At 50.7% G+C, this 18971-nt stretch overlaps 1 protein-coding gene across 1 annotated transcript in view; it reads left to right on the top strand.

Moving 5' to 3' along the window:
- Positions 1-203: 203 nt before the first annotated feature.
- The window catches only part of LOC139248115 (zinc finger protein 850-like), a 77760-nt gene continuing 58992 nt past the window's right edge, over positions 204-18971 (top strand). Inside the window, exons 1-2 of the mRNA XM_070871864.1 lie at positions 204-312; positions 370-1135. Of these exons, the coding sequence (XP_070727965.1) occupies positions 204-312; positions 370-1135 (875 nt within the window). The remainder of the gene's footprint in view (positions 313-369; positions 1136-18971) is intronic.

Genomic DNA, 18971 nt, shown 5'->3' with positions numbered 1-18971 from the left:
CGGGACCGGAATATCATCAGCTTTTGACCATGGAAGCAGAAGGCACCGTTCACAGTGGGGAGAAACGGTACACGTGCTCTGTGTGTGGACAAGGCTTCAGCCAATCATCCAACCTGGAGAGACACAAGCGCAGTCACATTGGGGAGAAACCATGTAAATGTGAGGACTGTGGAAAACTATTCAACTACCCGTCCCAGCTGAAAATGCACCAGCCGTTTACCTGCTCCGACTGTGGGAAGGGATTCACTGCATCATCACACCTGCTGACACAGCAAGTTCCCACTGGGGAGAGGCTGTTCATCTGCACGGAGTGTGGGAAGGGATTCACTGTATCATCCAGCCTGCTGACACACCAGTGAGTTCACACTCGGGAGAGTCCGTTCACCTGCTCCGATTGTGGGAAGGGATTCACTGCATCATCCCACCTGCTGACACACCAGCAAGTTCCCACTGGGGAGAGGCCATTCATCTGCACGGAGTGTGGGAAGGGATTCACTGTATCATCCAGACTGCTGACACACCAGCGAGTTCACACTGGGGAGAGGCTGTTCACCTGCTCCGACTGTGGGAAGGGATTCACTCAGTTATCCGCCCTACTGAGACACCAGCGAGTTCACACTGGGGAGAGACCTTTTAAATGTTCTGACTGTGAGAAGAGTTTTAAAAGCAAACAGCAACTCCTGACACGTCAGCGACTTCACACTGGGGAGAGGCCGTTCACCTGCTCCGAGTGTGGGAAGAGATTCACTCAGTCATCCAGCCTGCTGACACACCAGCAAGTTCACACCGGAGAGAGGCCGTTCACCTGCGTGGAGTGTGGGAAGGGTTTCACTGTATCATCCAGCCTGCTGATACACCAGCAAGTTCACACTGGGGAAAGACCGTTCTCCTGCTCCGACTGTGGGAAGGGATTCACTCAGTTATTCGCCCTGCTGAGACACCAGCGAGTTCACACTGAGGAGAGACCTTTTAAATGTTCTAACTGTGAGAAGAGTTTTAAAAGCAAACAGCACCTGCTGATACACCAGCGACTTCACACTGGGGAGAGGCCGTTCAGCTGCTCCGAGTGTGGGAAGGGATTCACTCTGTCATACCACCTGCTGAGACATCAGCGAATTCACACTGGGGAGAGGCCGTTCAGCTGCTCTGAATGTGGGATGGGATTCACTCGGTCATACCACCTGCTGAGACACCAGTGAATTCACACTGGGGAGAGGCCGTTCACCTGCTCAGAGTGTGGGAAGGGATTCATTCGATCATCCAACCTGCTGAGCCACCAGCGAGTTCACAAGTGACTGCAGGGGTTGGATTCTGCTGTTATTGCTGCTGTTAATCACATCCTGGACTGAATTGTGTTCATTCTGACAGTTGGGGTTTATATCTCTTGTAACGCTAATGTTAATAACTCCTGTAGCTGGACTGGAATTTAATATTTGATATATAGACACATAAATTAGTGTTGCTTTCAACACATTGCTGTGGATTTTTGTCTTTCCCACCTGAATGTTTAGCATCACCTGGCTGGAGCTGAGAAAGGACAATCTGGGGGGAGGATCATACAGGGGGAACAGAATTTCAGCCTGGACACACTCCTTCAGGGCCACACTAAGATCACTTCATTCCTCTGAACTCAAATGTGTATAGGCCCAACCTATCGTCATAAGTCGACCCCCCTCACCTCCGGAATCTACAGCAGACATGAGCAAGGACCTGAGGCTTATTAAAAGACACATTTCATTACAGACAAGGTTACACTGGGAGAAATGTTCAGTTAGAACTTAAGAAATAGGAGCAGGAGTAGGCCATTTGGCCCCTCAGGCCTGCTCCGCCATTCAATAAGACCATGGCTGATCTGATCATGGACTCAGCTCCACTTCCCTGCCCGCTCCCCATAACCTTTTACTCCCTTATCACTCAAAAATCTGTCTATCTCTGCCTTAAATATATTCAAAGACCCAGCCTCCACAGCTCTCTTGGGCAGAGAATTCCATAGATTTACACCCATCAGAGAAGAAATTCATCACCTCAATTTTAATTGGGCGGCCCCTTATTCTAAGACTATATCCCCTAGGTTTAGTTTCCCGTATGAGTGGAAATATCCTCTCTGCATCCACCTTATTGTGCCCCCTCATCATCTTATATGTTTTGATAAGATCACCTCTCATTCTTCTGAACTCCAATTTGTATAGGCCCAACCTACTCAACCTTTCTTGATGAGTCAACCCCCTCATCTCTGGAATCAACCTAGTGAACCTTCAATGAACAGCCTCTAATGCAAGTATATCCTTTCTTAAATACAGAGACCAAAATACAGAGTCCATTACAGGCAAAATGCCGAGCAAACCAGCAGCACACTGGCACCTTAACAGTGTCTCATCGGTCTACAGGCTTTTCTTAAATAGATTTGCTGAGTGGATATAAACTTATACAAAGTTTGCAGGCATGGTGCTCTATTCACATATTGGAGGTAGAAGAGATGCTGTGAGGTACTTTCAGTAGCTGAAAGTGATTAACAGACTAGGTTTTGTGTTTAGTGAGCCTGGGCGTGTTACCAATACCAGCAAATTCGGGACAGTGCAGCATGGATATGAAAGTGGCTAAGTGACACAAACAGAGTAGTGGTGAACGGTTGTTTTTCAGACTGGAGGAAGTGGTGTTCCCCAGGGGTCAGTACTGGGGCCACTGCTTTTTTTGATCTATATTAATGACTTAGACTTGGGGGTACAGGGCACAATTTCCAAATTTGCAGATGACACAAAACTTAGAAGTACAGTGAACAGTGAGGAGGATAGTGATAGATCTTGAAAGACATACACAGGCTGGTGGAATGGATGGACATGTGGCAGATGAAATTTAACATAGAAAAGTTCAAAAATGATACATTTTGGTCGGAAGAAAGAGGAGTGGAAATATAAACTAAAGAATACAATTTTAAAGGGGTGCATGAACAGAGAGACCCAGGAGTATATGTGAACCAATTGCTGAAGGTGGCAGCGCAGGTTGAGAAAGCAGTTAGAAAGGCTTATGGGATCCTAGGCTTCATGAATAGAAGTATAGAGTACAGAAGTGTGGATATTATGTTGGACTTGCATAAAATACTGGTTCGGCCTCAACTGGAATATTGTGTCCAATTCTGGGTCATTATCATAGGCACCCCTCTGAATCGAGGCAGACATGCTTCCACTCTAAAAATGAATCCTGAGGTGGCTGAACAGTCCAATATGAGAACCACAGTCCCTGTCACAGGTGGGACAGATAGTCGTTGAGGGAAAGGGTGGGTGTGACAGGTTTGCCGCACGCCCATTCCCATGCCTGCGTTTGATTTCTGTGTGCTCTCGGCGATGAGACTCGAGGTGCTCGGTGCCCTCCCGGATGCACTTCCTCCACTTAGTGCGGTCTTTGGTCAGGGACTCCCAGGTGTCAGTGGGGATGTTGCACTTTTTCCGGGAGGCTTTGAGGATGTCCATGTAACATTTCCTCTGCCCACCTTTGGCTCGTTTGCTGTGAAGGAGTTCCGAGTAGAGCGCTTGCTTTGGGAGTCTCATGTCTGGCATGCGAACAATGTGGCTTGCCCAGCGGAGTTGATCAAGTGTGGTCAATGCTTCAGTGTTAGGAATGTTGGCCTGGTCGACGACGCTAATGTTGGTGCATCTGTCCTCCCAGGGGCTTTGTAGGATCTTGCGGAGACATCGTTGGTGGTATTTCTCCAGCAACTTGAGGTGTCTACTGTACATGGTCCATGTCTCTGTGACATACAGGAGGGCAGGTATTACTACAGCCCTGTAGACCATGAGTTATGTCACAAATTTGAGGGCCTGGTCTTCAAACACACTTTTCCTCAGGCGGCCGAAGGCTCTTGTTGATAAGAGGTTCCCGTACGGTCCACGTTGTCCAGGACCGCGCCGTGGATCCTTGATGACTGGGGGTCCGGGGGGGAGATTTGTGGAGGATCTTTGTCTTACGGATGTTTAGCGTAAGGCCCATGCTTTCGTACGCCTCAGTAAATACGTTGACTATGATTTGGAAGTTCAGCCTCTGTATGTGTGCAGACACAGACATCGTCCGCGTATGGTAGCTCGACGACCGAGGTTGGGGTGGTCTTGGACCTGGCCTGGAGACGACGAAAGTTGAACAGGTTCCCACTGGTTCTGTACTTCACTCCAGCGAGGAGCTTGTTGACTGAGATGGAGCAATTCTGGGTACCGCATTTTAGCAAGTATGCGAAGGCTTTGGAGAGGGTGCAGAAAAGATTTATGAGAATGATTCAGGGATGAGGGACTTCAGTTACGTGGATAGTCTGGAGAAGCTGAGGTTGTTCTCCTCAGGGCAGAGAAGATTGAGAGGAGATTTGACAGAGGTATTCAAAATCATGAAGGGTCTGGACAGAGTAGATGGAGTGGGATTAGCTGACGCTCTTGCAGATAGCCGGCATGGGCTCGATGGGCAAAACGGCCTCCTTCCGTGTTGTAACCAGTCTCTGATTCTAAGATGAAGAAAAACCTGTTACCTAGGATGCTCCATCTCCCGGGCACTGGGACCCAGTTGGGAACAGAGACCCTGAAGCCCGGTCCATTCTCTGTTCCTGAACCAAGATGGCCATGCATGTGCCCTGATCCCGCCCTGTGCAAGATGGCAGCCAGTGACCCTGCTCACCCGGGCCTGTCACCATAGAAACATAGAAACATAGAAAATAGGTGCAGGAGCAGGCCATTCAGCCCTTCTTGCCTGCACCGCCATTCAATGAGTTCATGGCTGAACATGAAACTTCAGTACCCACTTCCTGCTTTCACGCCATACCCCTTGATCCCCCGAGTAGTAAGGACTTCATCTAACTCCCTTTTGAATTTCTTCAGTGAATTGGCCTCAACTACTTCCTGTGGTAGAGAATTCCACAGGTTCACCACTCTCTGGGTGAAGAAGTTTCTCCTTATCTCGGTCCTAAATGGCTTACCCCTTATCCTTAGACTGTGACCCCTGGTTCTGGACTTCCCCAACATTGGGAACATTCTTCCTGCATCCAACCTGTCCAAACCCATCAGAATTTTAAACGTTTCTATGAGGTCCCCTCTCACTCTTCTGAACTCCAGTGAATACAAGCCCAGTTGATCCAGTCTTTTTGATAGGTCAGTCCCACCATCCCGGGAATCAGTCTGGTGAATCTTCGCTGCACTCCCTCAATAGCAAGAATGTCCTTCCTCAAGTTAGGAGACCAAAACTGTACACAATACTCCAGGTGTGGCCTCACCAAGGCCCTGTACAACTGTAGCAACACCTCCCTGCCCCTGTACTCAAATCCCCTCGCTATGAAGGCCAACATGCCATTTGCTTTCTTAACCGCCTGCTGTACCTGCATGCCAACCTTCAATGACTGATGTACCATGACACCCAGGTCTCGTTGCACCTTCCCTTTTACTAATCTGTCACCATTCAGATAATAGTCTGTCTTTCTTTTTACCACCAAAGTGGATAACCTCACATTTATCCACATTATACTTCATCTGCCACGCATTTGCCCACTCACCTAACCTATCCAAGTCACTCTGTAGCCTCATGGCATCCTCCTCGCAGCTCACACTGCCACCCAACTTAGTGTCATCCGCAAATTTGGAGATACTACATTTAATCCCCTCGTCTAAATCATTAATGTACAATGTAAACAGCTGGGGCCCCAGCACAGAACCCTGCGGTACCCCACTAGTCACTGCCTGCCATTCCGAAAAGTACCCATTTACTCCTACTCTTTGCTTCCTGTCTGACAACCAGTTCTCAATCCACGTCAGCACACTACCCCCAATCCCATGTGCTTTAACTTTGCACATTAATCTCCTGTGTGGGACCTTGTCGAAAGCCTTCTGAAAGTCCAAATATACCACATCAACTGGTACTCCTTTGTCCACTTTATTGGAAACATCCTCAAAAAATTCCAGAAGATTTGTCAAGCATGATCTCCCTTTCACAAATCCATGCTGACTTGGACCTATCATGTCACCATTTTCCAAATGCGCTGCTATGACATCCTTAATAATTGATTCCATCATTTTACCCACTACTGAGGTCAGGCTGATCGGTCTATAATTCCCTGCTTTCTCTCTCCCTCCTTTTTTAAAAAGTGGGGTTACATTGGCTACCCTCCACTCGATAGGAACTGATCCAGAGTCAATGGAATGTTGGAAAATGACTGTCAATGCATCCGCTATTTCCAAGGCCACCTCCTTAAGTACTCTGGGATGCAGTCCATCAGGCACTGGGGATTTATCGGCCTTCAATCCCATCAATTTCCCCAACACAATTTCCCGACTAATAAAGATTTCCCTCAGTTCCTCCTCCTTAATAGACCCTCTGACCACTTTTATATCCGGAAGGTTGTTTGTGTCCTCCTTAGTGAATACTGAACCAAAGTACTTGTTCAATTGGTCTGCCATTTCTTTGTTCCCCGTTATGACTTCCCCTGATTCTGACTGCAGGGGACCTACGTTTGTCTTTACTAACCTTTTTCTCTTTACATACCTATAGAAACTTTTGCAATCCGCCTTAATGTTCCCTGCAAGCTTCTTCTCGTACTCCATTTTCCCTGCCCTAATCAAACCCTTTGTCCTCCTCTGCTGAGTTCTAAATTTGTCCCAGTCCCCGGGTTCGCTGCTATTTCTGGCCAATTTGTATGCCACTTCCTTGGCTTTAATACTATCCCTGATTTCCCTAGATAGCCACGGTTGAGCCACCTACCCTTTTTTATTTTTACGCCAGACAGGAATGTACAATTGTTGTAATTCATCCATGCGGTCTCTAAATGTCTGCCATTGCCCATCCACAGTCAACCCCTTAAGTATCATTCGCCAATCTATCCTAGCCAATTCACGCCTCATACCTTCAAAGTTACCCTTCTTTAAGTTCTGGACCATGGTCTCTGAATTAACTGTTTCATTCTCCATCCTAATGCAGAATTCCACCATATTAGGCTCACTCTTCCCCAAGGGGCCTCGCACAATGAGATTGCTAATTAATCCTCTCTCATTACACAACACCCAGTCTAAGATGGCCTCCCCCCTAGTTGGTTCCTCGACATATTGGTCTAGAAAACCACCCCTTATGCATTCCAGGAAATCCTCCTCCACCGTATTGCTTCCAGTTTGGCTAGCCCAATCTATGTGCATATTAAAGTCACCCATTATAACTGCTGCACCTTTATTGCATGCACTCCTAATTTCCTGTTTGATGCCCTCCCCAACATCACTACTACTGTTTGGAGGTCTGTACACAACTCCCACTAACGATTTTTGCCCTTTAGTGTTCTGCAGCTCTACCCATATAGATTCCACATCATCCAAGCTAATGTCTTTCCTAACTATTGCATTAATCTCCTCTTTGACCAGCAATGCTACCCCACCTCCTTTTCCTTTTATTCTATCCTTCCTGAATGTTGAATACCCCTGGATGTTGAGTTCCCAGCCCTGATCATCCTGGAGCCACGTCTCCGTAATCCCAATCACATCATATTTGTTAACATCTATTTGCACAGTTAATTCATCCACCTTATTGCGGACACTCCTTGCATTAAGACACAAAGCCTTCAGGCTTGCTTTTTTAACACCCTTTGTCCTTCTAGAATTTTGCTGTACAGTGGCCCTTTTTGTTCTTTGCCTTGGGTTTCTCTGCCCTCCACTTTTCCTCATCTCCTTTCTGTCTTTTGCTTTTGCCTCATTTTTGTCTCCCTCTGTCTCCCTGCATAGGTTCCCATCCCCCTGCAATATTAGTTTAACTCCTCCCCAACAGCACTAGCAAACACTCCCCCTCGGACATTGGTTCTGGACCTGCCCAGGTGCAGACCATCCGGTTTGTACTGGTCCCACCTCCCCCAGAACCGGTTCCAATGCCCCAAGAATTTCAATCCCTCCCTGCTGCACCACTGCTCAAGCCATGTATTCATCTGCGCTATCCTGCGATTCCTACTCTGACTAGCACGTGGCACTGGTAGCAATCCCGAGATTACTACTTTTGAGGTCCTACTTTTTAATTTAGCACCTAGCTCCTTAAATTCTTTTCGTAGGACCTCATCCCTTTTTTTAACCTATGTCGTTGGTACCAATGTGCACCACGACAACTGGCTGTTCTCCCTCCCATTTCAGAATGTCCTGCACCCGCTCTGAGACATCCTTGACCCTTGCACCAGGGAGGCAACATACCATCCTGGAGTCTCGGTTGCGTCCGCAGAAACGCCTATCTATTCCCCTCACCATCGAATCCCCTATCACTATCGCGCTCCCACTCTTTTTCCTGCCCTCCTTTGCAGCAGAGCCACCTACGGTGCCATGAACTTGGCTGCTGCTGCCCTCCCCGGATGAGTCATCCTCCCCAACAGTACTCAAAGCAGTGTATCTGTTTTGCAGGGGGATGACCACAGGGGACCCCTGCACTATCTTTCTTGCACTGTTCTTCCTGCTGGTCTTCCATTCCCTATCTGGCTGTGGACCCTTCTCCTGCGGTAAGACCAACTCACTACACGTGATACTCACGTCATTCTCAGCATCGTGGATGCTCCAGAGTGAATCCACCCTCAGCTCCAATTCCGCAACGCGGACCGTCAAGAGCTCGAGGCGGATACACTTCCCACACACGTAGCACCCAGGGACACCGGAAGTGTCCCGGAGTTCCCACATGGTACAGGAGGAGCATATCACGTGACCGAGCTCTCCTGCCATGCCTTAATCTTAGATACACTTAAATTGGTAATAACAATGTTGCAGTTCACTTACTGACATAAAAAAGAAAAGAAAAGCTACTCACCAATCACCAGCCAATCACTTACCCCATTGGCTGTGACGTCACTTTTTGATTACTTTCTACTTCTATTTTGCTTTCTCTCCCGCTGTAGCTGCACCGGTACGCTGGCTCTCGATCTCCCGCTGGGCTTTTGATAGGTCGCTCTCCTCTCACCAACTGCCGCTGGCTCTCGATCTCCCGCTGGGCTTTTGACAGGTCGCTCCCCTCTCACCAACTGCCGCTGGCTCTCGATCTCCCGCTGGGCCTTTATAGGTCGCTCCCCTCTCACCAACTGCCGCTGGCTCTCGATCTCCCGCTGGGCCTTTATAGGTCGCTCCCTTCTCACCAACTGCCGCTGGCTCTCGATCTCCCGCTGGGCTTTTGATAGGTCGCTCCCCTCTCACCAACTGCTGCTGGCTCTCGATCTCCCGCTGGGCTTTTGACAGGTCGCTCCCCTCTCACCAACTGCCGCTGGCTCTCGATCTCCCGCTGGGCTTTTGACAGGTCATCAGGGCTCTAATTTGGGGTCTGGAATTTATCTGTATCTAAACCGTGCTGTACCTGCCCTGGGATTGTTTGATGAGATAGTGTAGAGGGAGCTTTACTCTGAATCTAACCAGTGCTGTACCTGCTCTGCTAGTCTTCGACAGGAAGCTGTCGAGGAAGTGTTTCAATACATATGAAAAATGACGGACAGGTAAAGACCATCTGGTCCATCAAGCCTGTCCCACACAATTGCGATATATCACAGCACCCGAATCCATGTGATCTCCTGGGAGAGGCAAAAAAACATGAAAAAAACCCAGGCCAATTTGGGAAAATAAAATATGGGAAATTCCTCTCCGACCCATCTAAGCGATCGAAACTAGTCCAGGAGATCACTCTGGCCATTAAATTCTCTGCAGTACCTACCTTCTGTAAGTGTTAATCTCCGCCGCAGCCACAAACAAATCCAGCTTTTGCTTGAAGGAATTCAGTGAGTCTGTATCCACCACATGAGAGGGCAGCTTGTTCCAGAGGTCTACTATTCTCTGGGAAAAGAACCACCTCCTGACATCTAACCTAGATGTAGCCTTATACAACTTAAATTTGTGCCCCTGGTCCTGCCTAACCTACTTCATTGAAATAAACGGTCAGCTGGAACACTTTCACGTTCATTATCTTATAAACCTCAATCATATCCCCCTAAGTCTACGCTGTTCTAAGGAAAAGAGTCCCAACTCTTTTAACCTATCTTGATAACTAAGATACTTTAGACTTGGAATTAGTCTAGTGGCCCTCTTCTGCACCTTTTCCAGAGCCTCAATATCACCCACCATGTGAGGAGACCAAAACTGGACACAGTATTCCAAGTGCAGCCTGACTAAGGTGTTGTATCAGGACAAAACAGAATGCCTCGTCTTATACTCCATTGTCCTATGGATACACCCAGCACCCTATTTGCTCCAGCTATCGCTGCACAGCATTGCTCATGTACCTTTAAGGATGTATGCACTAGAATGCCCAAATCTCTTTCTATCTCCACCATCTTTAATGCCTTTCCCAAGAGGGTTTACGAATGTTGAGCATTTGCCCTGCCCACATGCATACCACTGAACTTATCTAAGTTATACATCGTTTTCCAGTCATGAGACCAGACTCCCAACACCTTAAGATCTGCCTGATTCAGACGAGCCTATTCTACAGTTCTAGCACTTGCACAGATCTTCGTATTTCCAAATTTGCAAACTGTGCCCCCAAGCCCAAAATCCAGATCCTTAATATAATTAGTGAAAAGCAACGGTCCCAGCACTGATCCCTGCGGGACACCACTGGTGAGCGGTCTCCAAACAGATCCAAATCCATCTATAACTGCTCTTTACCTGCATCTTGCCAGCCAGATCTGAATTCAGCTCAATATATTTCCACGAATACCAGAGGCTCCCATCTCACAGAGAAGCTTCTTGTGTGGAATCCTCTCAAAAGCTTTTTGAAAATCTAAGTAGACAATGTCTACTGGGCTTCCCTCATCCACCAACTCTGTAACTTTTTCAAAAAATATAATTAAAATTGGAGACATGAACTCTTTTTTTATGAAGCCATATTGGGTGTCCCTAATATGTCCCTCCCTGTCCAAGTATTCATATATTGCATCCCTTATGATTCAAGCATCTTACCTATTGCTGATATTAAACTGATGGGCCTATAGTTACCCGGGTCTGCCTTGTCACAATTTTTTTAAATGGGGACTACCTTAGCCTCCTTCCAGTCTGTAGGAATCATTCCAGATTGCAGTGAGCTATTTAAAATACAGGCCAGGGGCTCGCACAGCACATGTCCCATCTCCCGGAGGACCCTCGGGTGGCTATTATCCGGCCCTGCTGCTTGATCTATTTTCAAGTTCTTAAATTTTTCTAAAGCAATCTGCTTATATAAGTTAATGTTACTGATAAAACTAGTATTATTAAATTCTAATATTTGAGCATGATTTTCAAGGGTGAAGACTGATGCAAAGTACTCATTTAATATTTCGGCCATACTCAGTGAGTCCTTTGTAACCTGTCCTTGAACACCCTTCAGTGGCCCAAAACAGTCTTTGATAGTTCTCTGACTCTTCACATAACTCAAAAAGCTCTTCCCATGACTGCCACAGTTGTCCACAATCCTTTTTCCCATTAGCCTTTTTGCTGATCGAATAGCAGCCTTCGTTTTCTTTAGTTGTTCCTTGTATTCACCCTATTTATTTGAGTGTTAAATGATTTAAGGATGTCATAGCAGTGCATCTGGAAAATGGTGACATGATAGGTCCAAGTCAGCATGGATTTGTGAAAGGGAAATCATGCTTGACAAATCTTCTGGAATTTTTTGAGGATGTTTCCAGTAAAGTGGACAAAGGAGAACCAGTTGATGTGGTATATTTGGACTTTCAGAAGGCTTTCGACAAGGTCCCACACAAGAGATTAATGTGCAAAGTTAAAGCACATGGGATTGGGGGTAGTGTGCTGATGTGGATTGAGAACTGGTTGTCAGACAGGAAGCAAAGAGTAGGAGTAAACGGGTACTTTTCAGAATGGCAGGCAGTGACTAGTGGAGTGCCGCAAGGTTCTGTGCTGGGGCCCCAGCTGTTTACATTGTACATTAATGATTTAGACGAGGGGATTAAATGCAGTATCTCCAAATTTGCAGATGATACTAAGTTGGGTGGCAGTGTGAGCTGCGAGGAGGATGCTATTAGGCTGCAGAGTGACTTGGATAGGTTAGGTGAGTGGGCAAATGCATGGCAGATGAAGTATAATGTGGATAAATGTGAGGTTATCCACTTTGGTGGTAAAAACAGAGAGACAGACTATTATCTGAATGGTGACAGATTAGGAAAAGGGAAGGTGCAACGAGACCTGGGTGTCATGGTACATCAGTCATTGAAGGTTGGCATGCAGGTACAGCAGGCGGTTAAGAAAGCAAATGGCATGTTGGCCTTCATAGCGAGGGGATTTGAATACAGGGGCAGGGAGGTGTTGCTACAGTTGTACAGGGCCTTGGTGAGGCCACACCTGGAGTATTGTGTACAGTTTTGGTCTCCTAACTTGAGGAAGGACATTCTTGCTATTGAGGGAGTGCAGCGAAGGTTCACCAGACTGATTCCCGGGATGGCGGGACTGACCTATCAAGAAAGATTGGATCAACTGGGCTTGTATTCACTGGAGTTCAGAAGAATGAGAGGGGATCTCATAGAAACGTTTAAAATTCTGACGGGTTTAGACAGGTTAGATGCAGAAAGAATGTTCCCAATGTTGGGGAAGTCCAGAACCAGGGGTCACAGTCTGAGGATAAGGGGTAAGCCATTTAGGACCGAGATGAGGAGAAACTTCTTCACCCAGAGAGTGGTGAACCTGTGGAATTCTCTACCACAGAAAGTAGTTGAGGCCAATTCACTAAATATATTCAAAAGGGAGTTAGATGAAGTCCTTACTACTCGGGGGATCAAGGGTTATGGCGAGAAAGCAGGAAGGGGGTACTGAAGTTTCATGTTCAGCCATGAACTCATTGAATGGCGGTGCAGGCTAGAAGGGCTGAATGGCCTACTCCTGCACCTATTTTCTATGTTTCTATGTTTCTATGTTTAATTTATAGAGACATTTCTGTTTATATCTGATTTGTCTTTGTACAGAGCCAGTCGGCCACCTTGGCTTTTTCTCACCACATGTCTATCTTTTGATTTTGTCGACATGTTGGTTTTCAACATTTTTAATCATATTCTTAAAAACTTTCCATTTATATTCAACATCGGTCGCATCAGCACCGAGGGGGGTTGGCTAATTTACCTGTTGCAAGTCCTCTGCCATTTTGGAGAAGTTTGCCCGTCTGAAATGTGGCGCGAGTCGCAGGTTCTCAGTCCCTTTGGTTCTCCCGGCCAATTGGGAGCGTATAATGTGATCAGTGTTGCCCAGATGTTCCCCCACACCAGGTCAGGCTCACTACTAAACACCAGGTCCAATATATAACTTTCCCCAGTTACTTCATTAACATGTTGAGTAAGGAAACAGTCCTGTATATTGTCAATAAATCTTTCAGCTGCACTTCCCCCAACAGCAGGTAAAGCAGCGTGCCCCTGAATGTCAGGGCAATAACAATGAGCTTCCCTCAGGTTAATTCTCTCTCTGTCCCCCCACACAAGCTGCCTGAGCGGCTGAGTGTTTCCAGCACCTTCTGTCTTTATTCTCTCAGATTGCAGCATTCCCGCTGCTGAGCTCAGGGACTGTGTGGGCGGGGCCCTGACGTCACACACGGCGGGCGGGGCCATGTCCCGCGCGCTGTCCGGCTCGCGAAGTGACAGTTCAACTGTCCCGGGTTAAAATCAGGAGCCACGTGACCCCGCGCGGTACCTTCTGCAGGCCTCTGGGCGGGGCTCTGTGGTGGAGCGGAACTGGAATTGGTGCAAGGGGCTGTGCAGCCAGGGTTACCGGGGCCGCGCTCTGTCACTGGGGGAACTGGGCTCACGGACTGAGAGCGGGCGGCTCAGCCCGAGAGCTGAACAAACACCGGGAGGGACTTTAAAGTGTAACAGTGCCGCTTTGTAACTGTGCACAGAAAATGGCGCATTGCCATCTACATGAGGGAAAATGCGGAAGTGTCAGATCTGATGTTTGCTGTCACACAGGGCGGGACTTTAAAGTTTAAATTAAAGTGTTTGTAAGTGAGCACAGAAACCGAAGTTAGATTACTGTCATCGTCAGGTCCCGGGGAATGTGCTGACCCGGACAGTGTGTAACCCGGGGGCCCAGTGAGATCAGACAGTGTGCAACCCGGGGGTGGGCCCAGTGAGATCAGACAGTGTGTAACCCGGGGGCCCAGTGCGATCAGACAGTGTGTAACCCGGGGGTGGGCCCAGTGAGATCAGACAGTGTGTAACCCGGGGGCCAGTGAGATCAGACAGTGTGTAACCCGGGGGCCCAGTGAGATCAGACAGTGTGTAACCCGGGGGCCCAGTGAGATCAGACAGTGTGTAACCCGGGGGCCCAGTGAGATCAGACAGTGTGTAACCCGGGGGCCCAGTGAGATCAGACAGTGTGTAACCCGGGGGCCCAGTGAGATCAGACAGTGTGTAACCCGGGGGCCCAGTGAGATCAGACAGTGTGTAACCCGGGGGCCCAGTGAGATCAGACAGTGTGTAACCCGGTGGCCCAGTGAGATCAGACAGTGTGTAACTATGGGGCCGATTGAGATCAGACAGTGTGTAACCCGGGGGTCCAGTGAGATCAGACAGTGTGTAACCCGGGGGCCCAGTGAGATCAGACAGTGTAACCCAGGGGTCCAGTGAGATCTGACAGTGTGTAACCCGGGGGTGGGCCCAGTGAGATCAGACAGTGTGTAACCCGGGGGCCCAGTGAGATCAGACAGTGTGTAACCCGGGGGCCCAGTGAGATCAGACAGTCTGTAACCCGGGGGCCCAGTGAGATCAGACAGTGTGTAACCCGGGGGTGGGCCCAGTGAGATCAGACAGTGTGTAACCCGGGGGCCCAGTGAGATCAGACAGTGCGTAACCCGGGGGCCAGTGAGATCAGACAGTGTGTAACCCGACAGCCAGTGAGATCAGACTGTGTGTAACCCGGGGGCCAGTGAGATCAGACAGTGTGTAACCCGGGGGCCAGTGAGATCAGACAGTGTGTAACCCGGGGAGGATGGGCCCAGTGAGATCAGACAGTGTGTAACCCGGGGGCCCAGTGAGATCAGACAGTGTGTAACCCGGGGGCCCAGTGAGATCAGACAGTGTGTAACCCGGGGGCCCAGTGAGATCAGACAGTGTGTAACCCGGGGGCCCAGTGAGATCAGACAGTGTGTAACTATGGGGCCCAGTGAGATCAGACAGTGTGTAACCCGGGGGCCCAGTGAGATCAGACAGTGTAACCCGGGGGTCCAGTGAGATCTGACAGTGTGTAACCCGGGGGTGGGCCCAGTGAGATCAGACAGTGTGTAACCCGGGGGCCCAGTGAGATCAGACAGTGTGTAAATATGGGGCCCAGTGAGATCAGACAGTGTGTAACCCGGGGGCCCAGTGAGATCAGACAGTGTGTAACCCGGAGGTGGGCCCAGTGAGATTAGACAATGTGTAACCCGGGGGCCCAGTGAGATCAGACAGTCTGTAACCCGGGGGCCCAGTGAGATCAGACAGTGTGTAACCCGGGGGTGGGCCCAGTGAGATCAGACAGTGTGTAACCCGGGGGCCCAGTGAGATCAGACAGTGTGTAACCCGGGGGCCCAGTGAGGACAGTGTGTAACCCGGGGGTGGGCCCAGTGAGATCAGACAGCGTGTAACCCGGGGAGGATGGGCCCAGTGAGATCAGACAGTGTGTAACCCGGGGGCCAGTGAGATCAGACAGTGTGTAACCCGGGGGCCAGGGAGATCCGACAGTGTGTAACCCGGGGAGGATGGGCCCAGTGAGATCAGACAGTGTGTAACCCGGGGGCCCAGTGAGATCAGACAGTGTGTAACCCGGGGGTCCAGTGAGATCAGACAGTGTGTAACCCGAGGGTGGGCCCAGTGAGATCAGACAGTGTGTAACCCGGGGGCCCAGTGAGATCAGACAGTGTGTAACCCGGGGGCCCAGTGAGATCAGACAGTGTGTAACACGGGGGGCCCAGTGAGATCAGACAGTGTGTAACCCGGGGGTCCAGTGAGATCAGACAGTGTGTAACCCGGGGGCCCAGTGAGATCAGACAGTGTAACCCGGTGGTCCAGTGAGATCTGACAGTGTGTAACCCGGGGGTTGGCCCAGTGAGATCAGACAGTGTGTAACCCGGGGGCCCAGTGAGATCAGACAGTGTGTAACTATGGGGCCCAGTGAGATCAGACAGTGTGTAACCCGGGAGCCCAGTGAGATCAGACAGTGTGTAACCCGGGGGTGGGCCCAGTGAGATCAGACAGTGTGTAACCCGGGGACCCATTGAGATCAGACAGTCTGTAACCCGGGGGCCCAGTGAGATCAGACAGTGTGTAACCCGGGGGTGCGCCCAGTGAGATCAGACAGTGTGTAACCCGGGACCCAGTGAGATCAGACAGTGTGTAACCCGGGGGCCCAGTGAGATCAGACAGTGTGTAACCCGGGGGCCCAGTGAGATCAGACAGTGTGTAACCCGGGGGTGGGCCCAGTGAGATCAGACAGTGTGTAACCCGGGGGTGGGCCCAGTGAGAGCAAACAGTGTAACCCGGGGTCCCAGTGAGATCAGACAGTGTGTAACCCGGGGGCCCAGTGAGATCAGACAGTGTGTAACCCGGGGGCCCAGTGAGATCAGACAGTGTGTAACCCGGGGGCCCAGTGAGATCAGACAGTGTGTAACCCGGGGGCCCAGTGAGGTCAGACAGTGTGTAACCCGGGGGCCCAGTGAGATCAGACAGTGTGTAACTCGGGGGTGGGCCCAGTGAGATCAGACAGTGCGTAACCCGGGGGCCCAGTGATCAGACATTGTGTAACCCGGGGGCCCAGTGAGATCAGACAGTGTGTAACCCGGGGGTGGGCCCAGTGAGATCAGACAGTGTGTAACTCGGGGAGGATGGGCCCAGTGAGATCAGACAGTGTGTAACCCGGGGGTGGGCCCAGTGAGATCAGACAGTGTGTAACCCGGGGGCCCAGTGAGATCAGACAGTGTGTAACCCGGGGAGGATGGGCCCAGTGAGATCAGAAAGTGTGTAATCCGGGGGTCCAGTGAGATCAGACAGTGTGTAACCCGGGGGCCCAGTGAGATCAGACAGTGTGTAACCCGGGGGCCCAGTGAGATCAGACAGTGTGTAACCCGGGGGTGGGCCCAGTGAGATCAGACAGTGTGTAACTCGGGGAGGATGGGCCCAGTGAGATCAGACAGTGTGTAACCTGGGGGTGGGCCCAGTGAGATCAGACAGTGTGTAAACCGGGGGCCCAGTAAGATCAGACAGTGTGTAACCCGGGGGTGGGCCCAGTGAGATCAGACAGTGTGTAACCCAGGGAGGATGGGCCCAGTGAGATCAGACAGTGTGTAACCCGGGGGCCCAGTGAGATCAGACAGTGTGTAACCCGGGGGGCCCAGTGAGATCAGACTGTGTGTAACCCGGGGGTGGGCCCAGTGAGATCAGACAGTGTGTAACCCGGGGGCCCAGTGAGATCAGACAGTGTGTAACCCGTGGGAAAGTGAGATTAGACAGTGTGTAACCCGGGGGTTGGCCCAGTGAGATCAGACAGTGTGTAACCCGGGGGTGGGCCCAGTGAGATCAGACAGTGTGTAACCCGGGGGCCCAGTGAGATCAGACAGTGTGTAACCCGGGGGCCCAGTGAGATCAGACAGTGTGTAACCCGGGGGCCCAGTGAGATCAGACAGTGTGTAACCCGGGGGCCCAGTGAGATCAGACAGTGTGTAACCCGGGGGCCGAGTGAGATCAGACAGTGTGTAACCCGGGGGCCAGTGAGATCAGACAGTGTGTAACCCGGGGGCCCAGTGAGATCAGACAGTGTGTAACCCGGGGGCCCAGTGAGATCAGACAGTGTGTAACCCGGGGGCCAGTGAGATCAGACAGTGTGTAACCCGGGGGCCAGTGAGATCAGACAGTGTGTAACCCGGGGAGGATGGGCCCAGTGAGATCAGACAGTGTGTAACCCGGGGGCCCAGTGAGATCAGACAGTGTGTAACCCGGGGGTCCAGTGAGATCAGACAGTGTGTAACCCGGGGGTGGGCCCAGTGAGATCAGACAGTGTGTAACCCGGGGGCCCAGTGAGATCAGACAGTGTGTAACTATGGGGCCCAGTGAGATCAGACAGTGTGTAACCCTGGGATGGGCCCAGTGAGATCAGACAGTGTGTAACCCGGGGGCCCAGTGAGATCAGACAGTGTGTAACCCGGGTGCCCAGTGAGATCAGACAGTGTGTAACACGGGGGCCCAGTGAGATCAGACAGTGTGTAACCCGGGGGTGGGCCCAGTGAGATCAGACAGTGTGTAACCCGGGGGTGGGCCCAGTGAGAGCAAACAGTGTAACCCGGGGTCCCAGTGAGATCAGACATTGTGTAACCCGGGGGCCAGGGAGATCAGACAGTGTGTAACCCGGGGAGGATGGGCCCAGTGAGATCAGACAGTGTGTAACCCGGGGGCCCAGTGAGATCAGACAGTGTGTAACCCGGGGGCCCAGTGAGATCAGACAGTGTGTAACCCGGAGGTGGGCCCAGTGAGATTAGACAATGTGTAACCCGGGGGCCCAGTGAGATCAGACAGTCTGTAACCCGGGGGCCCAGTGAGATCAGACAGTGTGTAACCCGGGGGTGGGCCCAGTGAGATCAGACAGTGTGTAACCCGGGGGCCCAGTGAGATCAGACAGTGTGTAACCCGGGGGCCCAGTGAGGACAGTGTGTAACCCGGGGGTGGGCCCAGTGAGATCAGACAGCGTGTCACCCGAGGAGGATGGGCCCAGTGAGATCAGACAGTGTGTAACCCGGGGGCCAGTGAGATCAGACAGTGTGTAACCCGGGGGCCAGGGAGATCAGACAGTGTGTAACCCGGGGAGGATGGGCCCAGTGAGATCAGACAGTGTGTAACCCGGGGGCCCAGTGAGATCAGACAGTGTGTAACCCGGGGGTCCAGTGAGATCAGACAGTGTGTAACCCGAGGGTGGGCCCAGTGAGATCAGACAGTGTGTAACCCGGGGGCCCAGTGAGATCAGACAGTGTGTAACCCGGGGGCCCAGTGAGATCAGACAGTGTGTAACACGGGGGGCCCA

This window comes from Pristiophorus japonicus, unplaced genomic scaffold, assembly GCF_044704955.1.
Source record: "Pristiophorus japonicus isolate sPriJap1 unplaced genomic scaffold, sPriJap1.hap1 HAP1_SCAFFOLD_29, whole genome shotgun sequence".
NCBI classification, from domain to species: domain Eukaryota; kingdom Metazoa; phylum Chordata; class Chondrichthyes; family Pristiophoridae; genus Pristiophorus; species Pristiophorus japonicus.
Note: the sequence above shows the minus strand (reverse complement) of the source record. Positions and strands in the feature narration are given on the sequence as shown.